Below are 17,727 nucleotides of genomic sequence, written 5' to 3' on the forward strand. Positions count from 1 at the left end.
TGTGTGTGGTGTGTGGGTGGTGGGTGGGTGGTGTGTGGGTGGTGTGTGTGGGTGGTGGGTGGTGTGTGTGGGTGGTGTGTGGGTGGTGTGTGGGTGGTGCGTGTGGGTGGTGTGTGTGTTTGGTGTGTGTGGGTGGTGTGTGTGGGTGGTGTGTGGGTGGTGTGTGGGGGTGGTGTGTGTGGTTTGTGTGGGTGGTGTGTGTGGGTGGTGGGTGGGTGGTGTGTGTGGGTGGTGTGTGGGTGGTGTGTGGTGTGTGTGGGTGGTGTGTGTGGGTGGTGTGATGTGTGTGGGTGGTGGGTGGTGTGTGTGGGTGGTGTGTGGGTGGTGTGTGTGGGTGGTGTGTGGGTGGTGTGTGTGTGTGGTGTGTGTGTGTGGGTTGTGTGTGTGGGTGGTGTGTGGTGGTTAAATAAAAGTCACCACGCATGCGGTTTACAAAACGAGCGTTTAATTTAAGAAGCTGGAACCAGAGGCAAAATCGTCGTTGTGAGCTCGTGACATCACCATCATCACCATCATCACCGCTCCATCATCATCATAACCATCATCACCGCTCCATCATCATCATAACCATCATCACCGCTCCATCATCATCATCACCGCTACCATCATCATCATAACAACCATCATCACCGCTACCGTCATCAACATAACCATCATCATCACCGCTACAATCATCATCACCACGATCATCATCTGTGTGGTGAGTCTGTGGGTCTCTGTGTGGTGAGTCTATGGGTCTCTGTGTGATGAGTCTATGGGTCTCTGTGTGGTGAGTCTATGGGTCTTTGTGTGATGAGTCTATGGGTCTCTGTGTGGTGAGTCTATGGGTCTCTGTGTGGTGAGTCTATCGGTCTCTGTGTGATGAGTCTATGGGTCTCTGTGTGGTGAGTCTATGGGTCTATGTGTGATGAGTCTATGGGTCTCTGTGTGGGGAGTCTCTTTGGTTGATCTCCAAGCCAAACGATCACCGTCCAATCACAGCTTCTCTCGCGGTCACCGTCCAATCACGGCTCCCCTCGCGGTCACCGTCCAATCACAGCTCCCCTCGCGGTCACCATCCAATCACAGCTCCCCTCGCGGTCACCGTCCAATCACGGCTCCCCTCGCGGTCGCCGTCCAATCACGGCACCGCGAGCAGTCACCATCCAATCACAGCTCCCCTCGCGGTCACCGTCCAATCACAGCTTTCCCAGCCATCGCCGTCCAATCACGGCTCCCCTCGCGGTCGCCGTCCAATCACGGCACCGCGAGCAGTCACCATCCAATCACAGCCCCCCTCGCGGTCACCGTCCAATCACAGCTTTCCCAGCCATCGCCGTCCAATCACGGCTCCGACGCGTCTGGTTAATGAATTTAAGCACAAGCAAAGGCCACTCTAGCAAAAAGTGTAAAATTGAAAGGCACGGACACGCACACACACACACGCACGCAAATACGTACACGCACACACGCGCGTGTGCTTACGTACGTACACGCAAGCACGCGCATATATGCGTGTGCTTATGTACGCGCACGGACACACACGCACGCACACGCACGCGCGTGTACGCAAACGCAAGCACAGGCACGCGTACGTGTACTTAGGCACGTGTACTTAGGCACGTGTACGTGTACTTAGGCACGTACGCGGCGCTGACACACCCCCAGCGATAAGTTGGCGGTGTCGCGAACGCGGCGAGAATCAATGGGGGGGGAAGCCAAATGGGCATCGAGCGATGGACATCGAGCGATGGACATCGAGCGATGGACATCGAGCGAAGGACATCGAGCGATGGACATCGAGCGAAGGACATCGAGCGATGGACATCGAGCGATGGACATCGAGCGAAGGACATCGAGCGAAGGACATCGAGCGAAGGACATCGAGCGATGGACATCGAGCGATGGACATCGAGCGAAGGACATCGAGCGAAGGACATCGAGCGATGGACATCGAGCGAAGGACATCGAGCGAAGGACATCGAGCGAAGGACATCGAGCGAAGGACATCGAGCGAAGGACATCGAGCGAAGGACATCGAGCGAAGGACATCGAGCGATGGACATCGAGCGAAGGACATCGAGCGAAGGACATCGAGCGATGGACATCGAGCGAAGGACATCGAGCGAAGGACATCGAGCGAAGGACATCGAGCGAAGGACATCGAGCGAAGGACATCGAGCGAAGGACATCGAGCGAAGGACATCGAGCGAAGGACATCGAGCGAAGGACATCGAGCGATGGACATCGAGCGATGGACATCGAGCGAAGGACATCGAGCGAAGGACATCGAGCGAAGGACATCGAGCGAAGGACATCGAGCGATGGACATCGAGCGAAGGACATCGAGCGAAGGACATCGAGCGATGGACATCGAGCGAAGGACATCGAGCGAAGGACATCGAGCGAAGGACATCGAGCGAAGGACATCGAGCGAAGGACATCGAGCGAAGGACATCGAGCGAAGGACATCGAGCGAAGGACATCGAGCGAAGGACATCGAGCGAAGGACATCGAGCGAAGGACATCGAGCGAAGGACATCGAGCGAAGGACATCGAGCGAAGGACATCGAGCGAAGGACATCGAGCGAAGGACATCGAGCGAAGGACATCGAGCGAAGGACATCGAGCGAAGGACATCGCGAAGCGACACGGCACTAACGTTGCCACGAGCAGCAGCGGCCATCAGGCACGAGGGGGCGGTGTGGAGATTAAGGCTTCCTACGCGGCACTGCACACACACACACAGGGCACGGCACACACACACGGTACACACACACACGGGGCGCACACACACAGCACACACACACACGGGGCGCACACACACACACGGGGCGCACACACACACAGGGCACACACACACACACGGCACACACAGTACACACACACACACAGGCAGACACACACACACACACGGGGCGCACACACACACAGGGCACACACACACACAGCACACACACACACACGGGGTGCACACACAGGGCACACACACACACACAGGGCACACACACACACACACAGGGTACACACACACACACGGTACACACACACACGGTACACACACACACACACAGGGCACACACACACACAGTACACACACACACACACGGCACACACACACACAGGGCACACACACACACAGCACACACACACACACGGGGTGCACACACAGGGCACACACACACACACAGGGCACACACACACACACAGGGCACGGCACACACACACGGTACACACACACACACAGGGCGCACACACACACACAGTACACACACACACACGGGGCGCACACACAGGGCACACACACACACAGGGCACGGCACACACACACGGTACACACACACACAGGGCACGGCACACACACACAGGGCACACACACACAGACACACACACAGGGCACACACACACAGGCCACACACACACAGGGTACACACACACACACACGGTACACACACACGCACACCGCACACACACACAGGGCACACACACGGTACACACACACACACGGTACACACGGTACACACACACGCACCCCGCACACACACACAGGGCACGCACACACACACGCACACCGCACACACACACAGGGCACACACACACACGACACACAGTACACACAGTACACACACACAAGGTACACACACACAAGGTACAGACACACACGACACACACACACAGGGTACACACACACACACAGGGTACACACACACACTACACACACGGTACACACACACTACACACACACACAGGGTACACACACACACACAGGGTACACACACACACACTACACACACGGTACACACACACACGACACACACACACACACAGGGTACACACACACACACACGACACACACAGGGTACACACACACACTACACACACACACAGTACACACACACGACACACAGTACACACACACACACAAGGTACACACACACAAGGTACAAACACACACACACACACACGACACACATACACACACAGGGTACACACACACACACGACACACACACACAGGGTACACACACACACTACACACACAGTACACACACACAAGGTACACAGAGTACACACACACATCACACACTACACACACACAGTACACACACAGTACACACACACACACTACACACACACACACAATACACACACTACAGACACACACTACACACACACACACTACACACACACACTACACACACACACTACACACACACACACGCCAGCTGTACGCGTCATCGACCCGCCCGCGCTGCGGCCTCCTGACGGGTCGGAGAGACACAAAAATAAAACAACTTCAGAGGACGTCGTCACAAACTCGGGGGAGGGGAGAGGAGGGTGGGGGGGAGAGGGAATGGCGTTCCCGCGATTGTGACGTCACTCCCCGCGAGTGTGACGTCACTCCCCGCAATTGTGACGTCACTTCCCATGATTGCGATGTCACTTCCTGTGATCGTGACCTCACTTCCCCGCGATCGTGACGTCACTTCCTGTGATCGCAACGTAACTTCCCCGCGATCGTGACATCACTCTCCGCGATCGTGACGTCACGTCCCATGATTGCGACGTCACTTCCCCGCGATCGTGACCTCACTTCCCCGCGATCGTGACGTCATGTCCCATGATTGCGACGTCACTTCCCGCGATCGTGACGTCATGTCCCATGATTGCGACGTCACTTCCCCGCGACCGTGACCTCGCTTCCCCGCGATCGCGACCTCACTTCCCCCGCGATCGTGACGTCACTTCCCCCGCGATCGTGACGTCACTTCCCCCGCGATCGTGACCTCACTTCCCGCGGCAAAGTTGCTGACGGCCGTCGCGACGCCGCTTCTCGTGATGTCGCCACACGCTCGTCTCCGATTGGTTCCCGGGGGTGTGACACCACACGCTCGTCTCCGATTGGTCCCCCGGGGTGTGACGCCACACGCTCATCTCCGATTGGTCCCCCGGGGGTGTGACGCCACGCGCTCATCTCCGATTGGTCCCCCGGGGGTGTGACGCCACGCGCTCGTCTCCGATTGGTCCCCCGGGGTGTGACGCCACAAGTTTGTCCCGGGGTGTGACGCCACACGCTCGTCTCCGATTGGTCCCCGGGGTGTGACGCCACGTGCTCTTCTCCGATTGGTCCCCGGGGTGTGACCACCACGCGCTCGTCTCCGATTGGTCCCCGGGGTGTGACGCCACGTGCTCTTCTCCGATTGGTCCCCGGGGTGTGACCACCACGCGCTCGTCTCCGATTGGTCCCCGGGGTGTGATGCCACACGCTCTTCTCCGATTTGTCCCCGGGATGTGACACCACGTGCTCGTCTCCGATTGGTCCCCCCGGGGTGCGACCACCACACGCTCTTCTCCGATTGGTCCCCCCGGGGTGTGACCACCACACGCTCTTCTCCGATTGGTCCCCCCGGGTTAGGGACGACGTCGCACTCGAGAGAAAGCAAAACAAAATGTCGGAGCGGCCTTCTTTGGTTGTTGTTGCTTCGTTTGGAAGTCGGGGAAACCGAAACGCCTCGGGGGTCGCCTCCTCCCCAGCCCCTCCCCAGCCCCTCCGCCTCCTCCCCAGCCCCTCCGCCTCCTCCCCAGCCCCTCCGCCTCCTCCTCAGCCCCTCCTCCCCAGCCCCTCCGCCTCCTCCCCAGCCCCTCCGCCTCCTCCCCAGCCCCTCCGCCTCCTCCTCAGCCCCTCCGCCTCCTCCCCAGCTCCTCCCCAGCCCCTCCGCCTCCTCCCCAGCCCCTCCGCCTCCTCCCCAGCCCCTCCGCCTCCTCCCCAACCCCGCTGCCAATCCCCAGCCATGGGAATGTGGAATTTTTTTGTCTCGGGAATCCGTTCAGGAAATCGGCTGCAGCGCCGGGTCCATCCGTCAGTGGGTCTCTGTGTGATGAGTCTATGGGTCTCTGTGTGGTTAGTCTGTGGGTCTCTGTGTAGTGAGTCTGTGGGTCTCTGTGTGAGTGAGTCTGTGGGTCTTTGTGTGGTGAGTCTGTGGGTCTCTGTGTGGTGAGTCTGTGGGTCTCTGTGTGGTGAGTCTGTGGGTCTCTGTGTAGTGAGTCTGTGGGTCTCTGTGTAGTGAGTCTGTGGGTCTCTGTGTGGTGAGTCTATGGGTCTCTGTGTGGTGAGTCTATGGGTCTCTGTGTGGTGAGTCTATGGGTCTCTGTGTGATGAGTCTGTGGGTCTCTGTGTGGTGAGTCTATGGGTCTCTGTGTGATGAGTCTATGGGTCTCTGTGTGGTGAGTCTGTGAGTCTCTGTGTGAGTCTATGGGTCTCTGTGTGAGTCTATGGGTCTCTGTGGTGAGTCTATGGGTCTCTGTGTGATGAGTCTATGGGTCTCTGTGTGATGAGTCTATGGGTCTCTGTGTGGTGAGTCTATGGGTCTCTGTGTGATGAGTCTATGGGTCTCTGTGTGGTGAGTCTGTGGGTCTCTGTGTGGTGAGTCTATGGGTCTCTGTGTGATGAGTCTGTGGGTCTCTGTGTGAGTCTATGGGTCTCTGTGTGATGAGTCTATGGGTCTCTGTGTGGTGAGTCTGTGGGTCTCTGTGTGGTGAGTCTACGGGTCTCTGTGTGAGTCTGTAGGTCTCTGTGTGAGTCTATGGGTCTCTGTGTGAGTGAGTCTGTGGGTCTCTGTGTGAGTCTATGGGTCTCTGTGTGGTGAGTCCATGGGTCTCTGTGTGGTGAGTCTATGGGTCTCTGTGTGGTGAGTCTACGGGTCTCTGTGTGAGTCTATGGGTCTCTGTGTGATGAGTCTATGGGTCTCTGTGTGAGTCTATGGGTCTCTGTGTGAGTGAGTCTGTGGGTCTCTGTGTGAGTCTATGGGTCTCTGTGTGGTCAGTCTATGGGTATCTGTGTGATGAGTCCATGGGTCTCTGTGTGATGAGTCCATGGGTCTCTGTGTGGTGAGTCTATGGGTCTGTGTGATGAGTCTATGGGTCTCTGTGTGGTGAGTCTATGGGTCTCTGTGTGGTGAGTCTACGGGTCTCTGTGTGGGTGAGTCTATGGGTCTCTGTGTGGGTGAGTCTATGGGTCTCTGTGTGGTGAGTCTATGGGTCTCTGTGTGGGTGAGTCTGTGGGTCTCTGTGTGAGTGAGTCTGTGGGTCTCTGTGTGGTGAGTCTATGGGTCTCTGTGTGGGTGAGTCTATGGGTCTCTGTGTGGGTGAGTCTGTGGGTCTCTGTGTGGTGAGTCTATGGGTCTCTGTGTGGTGAGTCTATGGGTCTCTGTGTGGGTGAGTCTGTGGGTCTCTGTGTGAGTGAGTCTGTGGGTCTCTGTGTGAGTCTATGGGTCTCTGTGTGGTGAGTCCATGGGTCTCTGTGTGATGAGTCCATGAGTCTCTGTGTGGGTGAGTCCATGGGTCTCTGCGTGATGGGAGAGGCCACTGTGGGTCTGTGTGAGGGGGGGGGATGGAATAGTCCATGTTGGGGACCGACGGGGGAGGTCGTGCAGCGGTCGACGTGGAGACGCATGCAGGAAGAAGGGGAGCGTGGCTTGGGGTTTAGGGTCGGTGGATTTCGTGTTGGTGAGTGTGTGTCAGTGTGTGTGTGTCAATGTGTGTGTGTCTGTGTGTGTGTCAGTGTGTGTGTCAGTGTGTGTGTGTCAGTGTGTGTGTGTCAGTGTGTGTGTGTCAGTGTGTGTGTGTGTGTCAGTGTGTGTGTGTCAGTGTGTGTGTGTGTCAGTGTCAGTGTGTGTCAGTGTGTGTGTCAGTGTGTGTGTGTGTCAGTGTCAGTGTGTGTCAGTGTGTGTGTGTCAGTGTGTGTGTCAGTGTGTGTGTGTGTCAGTGTGTGTGTGTCAGTTTGTGTGTGTGTGTCAGTGTGTGTGTGTGTATGTACGTGTGTGCGTGTGTATGCGCGTGTGTATGTACCACCACGCCCGGCCGCCTTTGTCTCCCCCAACGTCTCTGCTGGGGATCGTAGCGGTAGCGGTAGTGGGCTAACCGCAGCGCCACCGCTCCCCACGGAACATGGCCCAAAGTTAGCCACGGGGTGATGGCGGTCTCACATTGCGTGCCAAGTGCACCCCTAACAACAACACCCTAATAACAACCCCCTAATAACAACCCCCTAACAACACCCCCTAATAACAACCCCCTAACAACACCCCCTAATAACAACCCCCTAACAACACCCCCTAATAACAACCCCCTAACAACAACCCCTAACAACAACCCCTAACAACAACCCCCTAACAACACCCCCTAATAACAACCCCCTAACAACAACCCCTAATAACAACCCCCTAACACCACCCCTAACAACAACCCCCTACAAACACCCCTAACAACAACACCCCTAACAACAACACCCCTAACAACAACACCCCTAACAACAACACCCCTAACACCACCCCCTAATAACAACCCCCTAATCACAACCCCCTAACAACAACCCCCAAACACCACCCCTAACAACAACCCCCTAACACCACCCCTAACAACAACCCCCTAACAACACCCCCTAATCACAACCCCCTAATCACGACCCCCTAACACCACCCCCTAATAACAACCCCCTAATTACAACCCCCTAACAACACCCCCTAATAACAACCCCCTAACACCACCCCTAACAACAACACCCCCTAATAACAACCCCCTAACAACACCCCCTAATAACAACCCCCTAATCACAACCCCCTAACAACAACCCCAAACACCACCCCTAACAACAACCCCCTAACACCACCCCTAACAACAACCCCCTAACAACACCCCCTAATCACAACCCCTAATCACGACCCCCTAACACCACCCCCTAATAACAACCCCCTAATCACAACCCCCTAACAACAACCCCCTAACAACACCCCCTAATAACAACCCCTAACAACAACCCCCTAACAACACCCCTAACAACAACACCCCTAACAACAACCTCCTAATCACAACCCCCTAACAACAACCCCCTAACAACACCCCCTAACACCACCTCCTAATCACATCCCCCTAATCACGACCCCCTAACAACAACACCCCAAACACCACCCCCTAACACCACCCCTAACACCACCTCCTAATCACATCCCCCTAATCAAAACCCCCTAATCACGACCCCTAACACCACCCCCTAACACCACCCCCTAACAACACCCCTAACAACAACACCCCAAACACCACCCTCTAACATCACCCCTAACAACACCCCCTAACACCACCTAATCACATCCCCCTAATCACAACCCCCTAATCACGACCCCTAACACCACCCCCTAACACCACCCCCTAACAACACCCCTAACAACAACACCCCTAACAACACCCCCTAACACCACCCCTAACACCACCCCTAACAACACCCCTAACAACAACCCTAACACCACCCCCTAATCACAACCCCCTAATCACAACCCCTAATCACAACCCCCTAATCACAACCCTGTCTCTACCCCCCGTCTCTACCCCCCGTCTCTACCCCCCGTCTCTACCCCCTGTCTCTACCCCCTGTCTCTACCCCCTGTCTCTACCCCCTGTGCCTACCCCCTGTGCCTACCCCCTGTCTCTACCCCTGTCTCTACCCCCTGTCTCTACCCCTGTCTCTACCCCCTGTCTCTACCCCTGTCTCTACCCCTGTCTCTACCCCTGTCTCTACCCCCTGTCTCTACCCCCTGTCTCTACCCCCTGTCTCTACCCCCTGTCTCTACCCCTGTCTCTACCCCCTGTCTCTACCCCTGTCTCTACCCCCTGTCTCTACCCCCTGTCTCTACCCCTGTCTCTACCCCCTGTCTCTACCCCTGTCTCTACCCCCTGACTCTACCCCCTGTCCCTACCCCTGTCTCTACCCCCTGTCTCTACCCCTGTCTCTACCCCCGTCTCTACCCCTGTCCCTACCCCCTGTCCCTACCCCCTGTCCCTACCCCCTGTCTCTACCCCCTGTCTCTACCCCCTGTCTCTACCCCTGTCCCTACCCCCTGTCCCTACCCCCTGTCTCTACCCCCTGTCTCTACCCCTGTCCCTACCCCCTGTCCCTACCCCCTGTCCCTACCCCCTGTCTCTACCCCCATGTCATTCCCCCACTTGGCGATGTCTCAGGGAGATTGTTGTTGTTGTTGTTTACGTGGTTAAGGCTGAGTTGACCTAAATGTAGGCGAGAGTGAGTGGTGAGTGTGAGTGTGTAAGTGAGTGAGTGTGTGAGTGAGTGTGAGTGAGAGTGTGTGTGAGTGTGTAAGTGAGTGAGTAAGTGAGTGTGTGTAAGTGAGTGTGTGTAAGTGAGTGAGTGTGTGAGTGAGTGTGTAAGTGAGTGCATGAGTGAGTGTGAGTGAGTGTGAGTGTGTAAGTGAGTGAGTGTGTGAGTGTATGAGTGAGTGTGTGAGTGAGTGTGTGAGTGAGTGTGTAAGTGAGTGAGTGAGTGCGTGAGTGAGTGAGTGTGTAAGTGAGTGTATGAGTGAGTGTTTAAGTGAGTGAGTGTGTGAGTGTGTAAGTGTGAGTGTGTGAGTGAGTGTGTTTATTCGAGCGAGTGTGTAAGCGAGCGAGTGAGCGAGCGAGCGAGGGAGCCCTCCTTCCCGGGAGACCTCCCCCACCCCCCTTCAACAGCCTCCGCCGGAGTCGTCCGTCGTTACGCCACGCGGCCTCCTTCAGCACCCCCCACCCCGTCCCCCCCCCCGTCCCCCCGAGCTCCTAGAGGAGGCGGCAGGCCGTCCGGCCCCCGCGTTGCCCCGCACGCGAGGCCCCCGGGTTCACCACGGCCCTGACGGCCTCCTCAAACACGGCACGGATCCCGTCCTGGGTGAGAGCCGAGCACTCCAGGTAGCGTACCGCACGCACCTGGCGAGCAAGGGCCGTGCCCTGGTGGGACGACACGGGGGCCTGGCCGGCCTCCTGGGGAGCGGGCGGTGAGAGACACGGGGGGGTGTGAGACACGGAGGGTGGGAGAGAGACACGGGGAGAGAGAGACACAGGGAGAGACACGGGGAGAGAGAGACACAGGGAGAGAGAGACACGCGGAGAGTGAGACACGCGGGGAGAGACACGGGGGGAGAGAGCCCTGGTGGGACGACACGGGGGTCTGGCCGGCCTCCTGGGGGGCGGGCGGTGAGAGACACGGGGGGTGTGAGACACGGGGAGAGAGAGACACGGGGAGAGTGAGACACGCGGGGAGAGACACGGGGGGAGAGAGCCCTGGTGGGACGACACGGGGGCCTGGCCGGCCTCCTGGGGGGGCGGGCGGTGAGAGACACGGGGGGTGTGAGACACGCGGGGAGAGAGAGACACGGGGAGAGACACGGGGAGAGAGAGAGACACGGGGGGAGAGACATGGGGGGACAGATACGGGGGGTGTGAGACACGGAGGGTGGGAGAGATACGGGGGGAGAGAGACACGGGGAGAGACATGGTCAGAGACACGAGGAGAGAGAGACACAGGGAGAGAGAGACACAGGGAGAGACACGGGGGAGGGAGACACGGGGTGAGAGACACGGGGAGAGACACGGGGGGTGTGAGACACGGGGAGAGAGACACACGGGGAGAGAGAGACACGGGGAGAGAGAGACACGGGGAGAGAGAGACACGGGGAGAGACACGGGGAGAGAGAGACACGGGGAGAGAGAGACACGGGGAGAAAGACATGGGGGGAGAGATACGGGGGGAGAGAGACACGGGGAGAGAGAGACGCAGGGAGAGACACGGGGAGAGAGAGACACAGGGGGAGTGAGACACGGGGAGAGAGAGAGAGACACGGGGAGAGACATGGGCAGAGACACGGGGGGAGAGGGACACGGTGAGAGACACGGTGAGAGAGAGACACGGGGAGAGAGAGAGACACGGGGAGAGAGAGACACGAGGAGAGAGAGACACGGGGAGAGAGACGGGGAGAGAGACACGGGGAGTGAGACACGGGGAGTGAGACACAGGGGGTGTGAGACACGGGGGGTGTGAGACACGGGGGGTGTGAGACACGGAGGGTGAGAGACATAGGGAGAGATACGGGGGGAGAGAGACACGGGGGGAGAGACACGGGGAGAGAGAGACAAGGGGAGAGAGAGACACGGGGAGTGAGAGAGACACGGGGTGAGAGAGACACGGGGAGAAAGAGACACGGGGGGAGAGAGACACGGGGAGAGAGACACGGGGAGAGAGAGACACGGGGAGAGAGAGAGACACGGGGACAGAGACACACGGGGAGAGAGAGACACGGGGGACAGAGAGAGACACGGGGACAGAGAGACACACGGGGGGACAGAGAGACACACGGGGACAGAGAGACACGGGGACAGAGAGAGAGACACGGGGGGAGACAGAGACACACAGGGACACAGACACACGGGGGGACACAGACACACGGGGACAGAGACACACGGGGGGACAGAGAGACACACGGGGACAGAGAGAGACACGGGGATAGAGAGACACACGGGGATAGAGAGAGACACACAGGGCGGGACAGAGACAGACACACGGGGGGGAAACAGAGAGACACACGGGGACACAGACACACGGGGACAGAGAGACACAGAGAGACACACAGGGACAGTGAGACGCACGGGGACACAGACACACGGGGACAGAGAGACACGGGGGGACACAGACACACGGGGGGAGACAGAGAGACACACGGGGCGACAGAGAGACACGGGGACAGAGAGACACACGGGGGGACAGAGAGACACGGGGGGACACAGAGAGACACACGGGGACAGAGACACACGGGGGGACAGAGAGACACACGGGGGGGGGGACACAGAGAGACACACGAGGGGGGAAACAGAGAGACACACGGGGACACAGACACACGGGGACAGAGAGTCACACGGGGACAGTGAGACGCACGGGGAGACAGACACACGGGGGGACACAGACACACGGGGACAGAGACACACAGGGAGACGGAGAGACACACGGGGACAGAGACACACAGGGAGACGGAGAGACACACGGGGACAGAGACACACAGGGAGACGGAGAGACACACGGGGAGACAGAGACAGACACACGGGTGGAGACAGAGACAGACACACGGGGCGGGACAGAGAGAGACACACGGGGACACAGAGACACGGGGAGACAGAGACAGACACACGGGGCGGGACAGAGAAAGACACACGGGGGTGGAGACAGAGACAGACACACGGGGGTGGAGACAGAGAGACACACGGGGGGACAGAGACAGACACACGGGGGTGGAGACAGAGACAGACACACGGGGACAGAGAGACACACGGGGGGACAGAGACAGACACACGGGGGTGGAGACAGAGAGAGACACACGGGGAGACAGAGACAGACACACACGGGGAGACAGAGACAGACATACACGGAGACACACAGAGACAGACACACACACGGGGAGACAGACAGAGACAGACACACACGGGGAGACACACAGAGACAGACACACGGGGAGACAGAGAGAGACACACGGGGCGGGACAGAGACAGACACACGGAGACAGAGACAGACACACACGGGGAGACAGAGACAGACACACACGGGGAGCCAGACAGAGACAGACACACACGGGGAGACAGACAGAGACAGACACACACACGGGGAGCCAGACAGAGACAGAGACACACACGGGGAGACACAGAGACAGAGACAGACAGAGAGAGAGACCTTGAGTTTGCGCAGGGTGTCCGGGTCGGAGCGCAGGTCGGCCTTGGTGCCGACGAGGAGGAGCGGAGCCGCCGGGCAGTGATGCGTCACCTCGGGGTGCCACTTGAGGCGCACATTCTCGTAGGACGTGGGGCTCGCCAGGGAGAAGCAAACGATGAAGACCGACGTCTGTGGGTAGGACAGCGTGCGGAGGCGGTCGTACTCTTCCTGGCCTAGTGGTGGGGGGGTGGTGGTGGGGGGGGAGAGGTGGGGGGGGAGGTGGGGGGAGATGGAGGAGGAGAGAGAGAGAATCGGAATGTTCATTTTTAAAAAGAATCAAGAGTCAGCTGAAGAGTCAACGTCTGTGGGTAGGACAGCGTGCGGAGGCGGTCGTACTCTTCCTGGCCTAGTGGTGGGGGGGTGGTGGGGGGGAGGTGGGGGGGGGAGGTGGGGGGGGGAGGTGGGGGTGGAGGTGGGGGGAGGTGGAGGAGAGAGAGAGAATCGGAATGTTCACTTTTAAAAGAATCAAGAGTCAGCTGAAGAGTCAACGTCTGTGGGTGGGAGGGTGTGTGGAGGCGGTCGGACTCTTCCTGGCCTAGTGGTGGGGGGAGGTGGTGGGGGGGGAGGAGGTGGGGGGTGGAGGTGGGAGAGAGAGAATCGGAATGTTCATTTTCAAAAGAATCAAGAGTCAGCTGAAGAGTCAACGTCTGTGGGTAGGACAGCGGCGGAGGCGGTCGGACTCTTCCTGGCCTAGTGGTGGGGGGAGGTGGGGGGGGAGGTGGGGGGGGAGGTGGGGGATGATGGATGGTGGGGGGAGAGAGAGAATCGGAATGTTCATTTTTAAAAGAATCAGCGTCAGCTGAAGAGTCAACGTCTGTGGGTAGGACAGCGTGCGGAGGCGGTCGGACTCTTCCTGGCCTAGTGGTGGGGGGAGTGGGGGGGAGGTGGGGGGGGAGGTGGGGGGATGATGGAGGTGGGGGAGAGAGAATCGGAATGTTCATTTTAAAAGAATCAGCGTCAGCTGAAGAGTCAACGTCTGCGGGGGGGACGGCGTGCGGAGGCAGTCGGACTCTTCCTGGCCTATTGGTGGGGGGTGGTGGGGGGGAGGAGGTGGGTGGAGGTGGGGGGGGAGGTGGGGGGTGGTGGGGGGATGTGGGGGGAGATGGAGGAGAGAGAGAATCGGAATGTTCATTTTTAAAAGAATCAAGCATCAGCTGAAGAGTCAACGTCTGCGGTGGGGAGGGCGTGTGGAGGCGGTCGGACTGTTGGTGGGGGGGTGGTGGGGGGGTGGTGGGGGGGTGGTGGGGGGGAGGGGGGAGGAGAGGGGGGGAGGGGGGCGAGGGGGGAGGAAGGGGGAGGTGAGGGAGGGGAGGGAGGGGTAAGGGAGGGAGGGGAAAGGAGTAAGGGGGGATGGAGGGGCAAGGGAGATAGTGGGGAGGGGGAAGGGGGGGGAAGGGGGGGAGGGGAAGGGGGGAGGGGGGAGGGGGAAGGGGGGAGGTGAGGGAGGGGGAAGGAGGGCTAAGGGGAGGGGTAAGGGGGGGTAAGGGGAGGGGTAAGGGGGGGTAAGGGAGGAGTAAGGGGAGGAGTAAGGGGAGGGGTAAGGGGGGAGGGGTAAGGGGAGGGGTAAGGGGGGGTAAGGGGGGGAGGGGTAAGGGGAGGGGTAAGGGGGGGTAAGGGGGGGAGGGGTAAGGGGAGGGGTAAGGGGAGGGGTAAGGGGAGGGGTAAGGGGGGGTAAGGGGGGGAGGGGTAAGGGGAGGGGTAAGGGGGGGTAAGGGGGGGTAAGGGGGGGAGGGGTAAGGGGAGGGGTAAGGGGAGGGGTAAGGAGGGGTAAGGGGGTAAGGGGTAATGGGGGGAGGGGTTGGCACGAGGTGTGGGGGGTAGAGATGTTTGTGAGAACCATGAGAGTCAGACTGAGTGTTGAGGCTGTAGGAGCAATGAGCTGTGAAGCTCTCTTACACAGCTCGTGGGGGGGGGGGGGGCACGGGGGGGGGCACGGGGGGGGAGGGGCACGGGGGGGGCACGGGGGGGGCACGGGGGGGGAGGGGCACGGGGGGGCACGGGGGGGGAGGGGCACGGGGGGGGCACGGGGGGGCACGGTGGGGTGGGAGACACAGGGACTCAGTGATGGTGATGATGGTGGTGATGATGATGGTGATGATGGTGATGATGGTAGTGATGGTGGTAGTGATGTTGGTGGTGATGATGGTGGTGATGATGATGGTGATGATGGTGATGATGGTAGTGATGGTGGTAGTGATGTTGGTGGTGATGATGGTGGTGGTAGTGATGTTGATGGTGGTGGTGATGTTGATGATGGTGGTGTTGGTGATGATGGTAGTGATGGTGGTGGTGATGATGGTGGTGGTGATGGTGGTAGTGGTGATGGTGGTGGTGGTGATGGTGGTGGTGATGATGGTGGTAATGATGGTGGTGGTAATGATGGTGGTAGTGATGTTGATGGTAGTGGTGATGATGGTGATGATGGTGATGGTGGTGATGATGGTGGTGATGATGGTGGTGGTGATGGTTATGATGATGGTGGTGATGGTGGTGGTGATGATGTTGGTGATGATGGTGATGATGATGGTGATGATGGTGATGATGATGGTGATGATGGTGATGATGGTGGTGATGGTTCCTCCTTGTCAAGTTCTCTGTGTGAGGACGGAACCAGAAAGAGGAAGTGACACAGACAAAGGTCCCCCATGTAGCCTCTAGCAGGCTGTAGGGGCAAGTGCTGTTGGTAGTAGCGAGTAGCAGCAGCGGTGTCTATGAAGGTAGACACAGACAAAGGTCCCCCGTGTAGCCTCTAGCAGGCTGTAGGGGCAAGTGCTGTTAATATAGCAGCAGCAGCGCTGCCTGTGAAGGCTACCGGCACTGTGGCTACACACACAGAGGGGGTGGGTGGTCAGCACCACCACCACCACCACGCCCGGCCGCCTTTGTCTCTCCCCCAGCTACACCAGGTAACTCATTTGAGGCTGAGTCGACCTACGCATGAGGCCCCGGTGCCGACGATGGTTGTTGGCTGTGAGCGGGAATCGAACTGGGGCAACTTGCCGGCTTCGTATCGAGAGCGAGGCGCTAACCGCTGCACCACCGCTCCCCTAACGCGCACACGCACACACGCACACACACACACGCGTGTACACGTGTACACGCGTGTGTGTGTGTGCGCTGGACACGTGCACACGCGTGTGAAACGCACGCACGGGGAAGTGACACCCTTGTGTGAAATTGCCAAATTCCCCTGGCCCCATGTCTCTCCGTGTGTCTCTCTGTGTGTCTCTCTCTGTGTGTCTCTCTGTGTCTCTGTGTGTGTGTCTCTGTGTGTGTGTCTCTGTGTGTGTGTCTCTCTGTGTGTCTCTCTGTGTGTGTCTCTCTGTGTGTGTGTCCCACTGTGTGTCTCTCTGTGTGTGTGTCTCACTGTGTGTCTCTCTCTGTGTCTCTCCGTGTCTCTCCGTGTGTCTCTCTGTGTGTCTCTGTGTGTGTCCCACTGTGTGTGTCTCTGTGTGTGTCCCTCTGTGTGTCCCACTGTGTCCCACTGTGTGTCTCTCTGTGTGTCTCTCTGTGTGTCTCTCTGTGTGTCTCACTGTGTGTCTCTCTGTGTGTCTCTCTGTGTGTCTCTCTGTGTGTCTCTCTGTGTGTCCCACTGTGTGTCTCTCTGTGTGTCTCTCTGTGTGTCTCTGTGTGTGTCCCACCGTGTGTCTCTCTGTGTGTCTCTCTGTGTGTCTCCCTGTGTGTCTCCCCGTGTCTCTCCGCGTGTCTCTCTCTGTGTCTCTCTGTGTGTCTCTCTGTGTGTCTCTCTGTGTGTCTCTCTGTGTGTCTCTCCGTGTGTCTCTCCGCGTGTCTCTCTGTGTGTCCCTCTGTGTGTCCCACTGTGTCCCACTGTGTGTCTCACTGTGTGTCTCTCTGTGCGTCTCTGTGTGTGTCCCACCGTGTGTCTCTCTGTGTGTCTCTCTGTGTGTCTCTCTGTGTGTCTCACTGTGTGTCTCTCCGTGTCTCTCTCCGTGTGTCTCTCCGTGTGTCTCTCCGCGTGTCTCTCTCTGTGTCTCTCCGTGTGTCTCTCTGTGTGTCTCACTGTGTGTCTCTCTGTGCGTCTCTGTGTGTGTCTCTCTGTGTCCCACTGTGTGTCTCTCTGTGTGTCTCTCTGTGTGTCTCTCTGTGTCTCTCTGTGTGTCTCACTGTGTGTCTCTCCGTGTGTCTCTGTGTGTGTCCCTCTGTGTCCCACTGTGTGTC

The 17,727-nt window shown here is 58.5% G+C and overlaps 1 protein-coding gene across 1 annotated transcript in view; it reads right to left on the reverse strand.

Moving 5' to 3' along the window:
• Nucleotides 1-9,913: 9,913 nt before the first annotated feature.
• RHOG (ras homolog family member G) overlaps nucleotides 9,914-17,727 on the reverse strand; it is a 24,233-nt gene continuing 16,419 nt past the window's right edge. Inside the window, exons 4-5 of the mRNA XM_076056609.1 lie at nucleotides 13,510-13,721; nucleotides 9,914-10,775 (exon numbers count right to left, since the gene is read on the reverse strand). Coding sequence (XP_075912724.1) covers nucleotides 10,575-10,775; nucleotides 13,510-13,721 — 413 coding nt within the window. The 3' untranslated portion in view covers nucleotides 9,914-10,574. The remainder of the gene's footprint in view (nucleotides 10,776-13,509; nucleotides 13,722-17,727) is intronic.

The sequence above is a fragment of the Petromyzon marinus genome, chromosome 76 (assembly GCF_048934315.1).
Source record: "Petromyzon marinus isolate PM22_M1 ecotype Great Lakes invasive population chromosome 76, UKy_Petmar_22M1.pri1.0, whole genome shotgun sequence".
NCBI classification, from domain to species: Eukaryota; Metazoa; Chordata; class Hyperoartia; order Petromyzontiformes; family Petromyzontidae; genus Petromyzon; species Petromyzon marinus.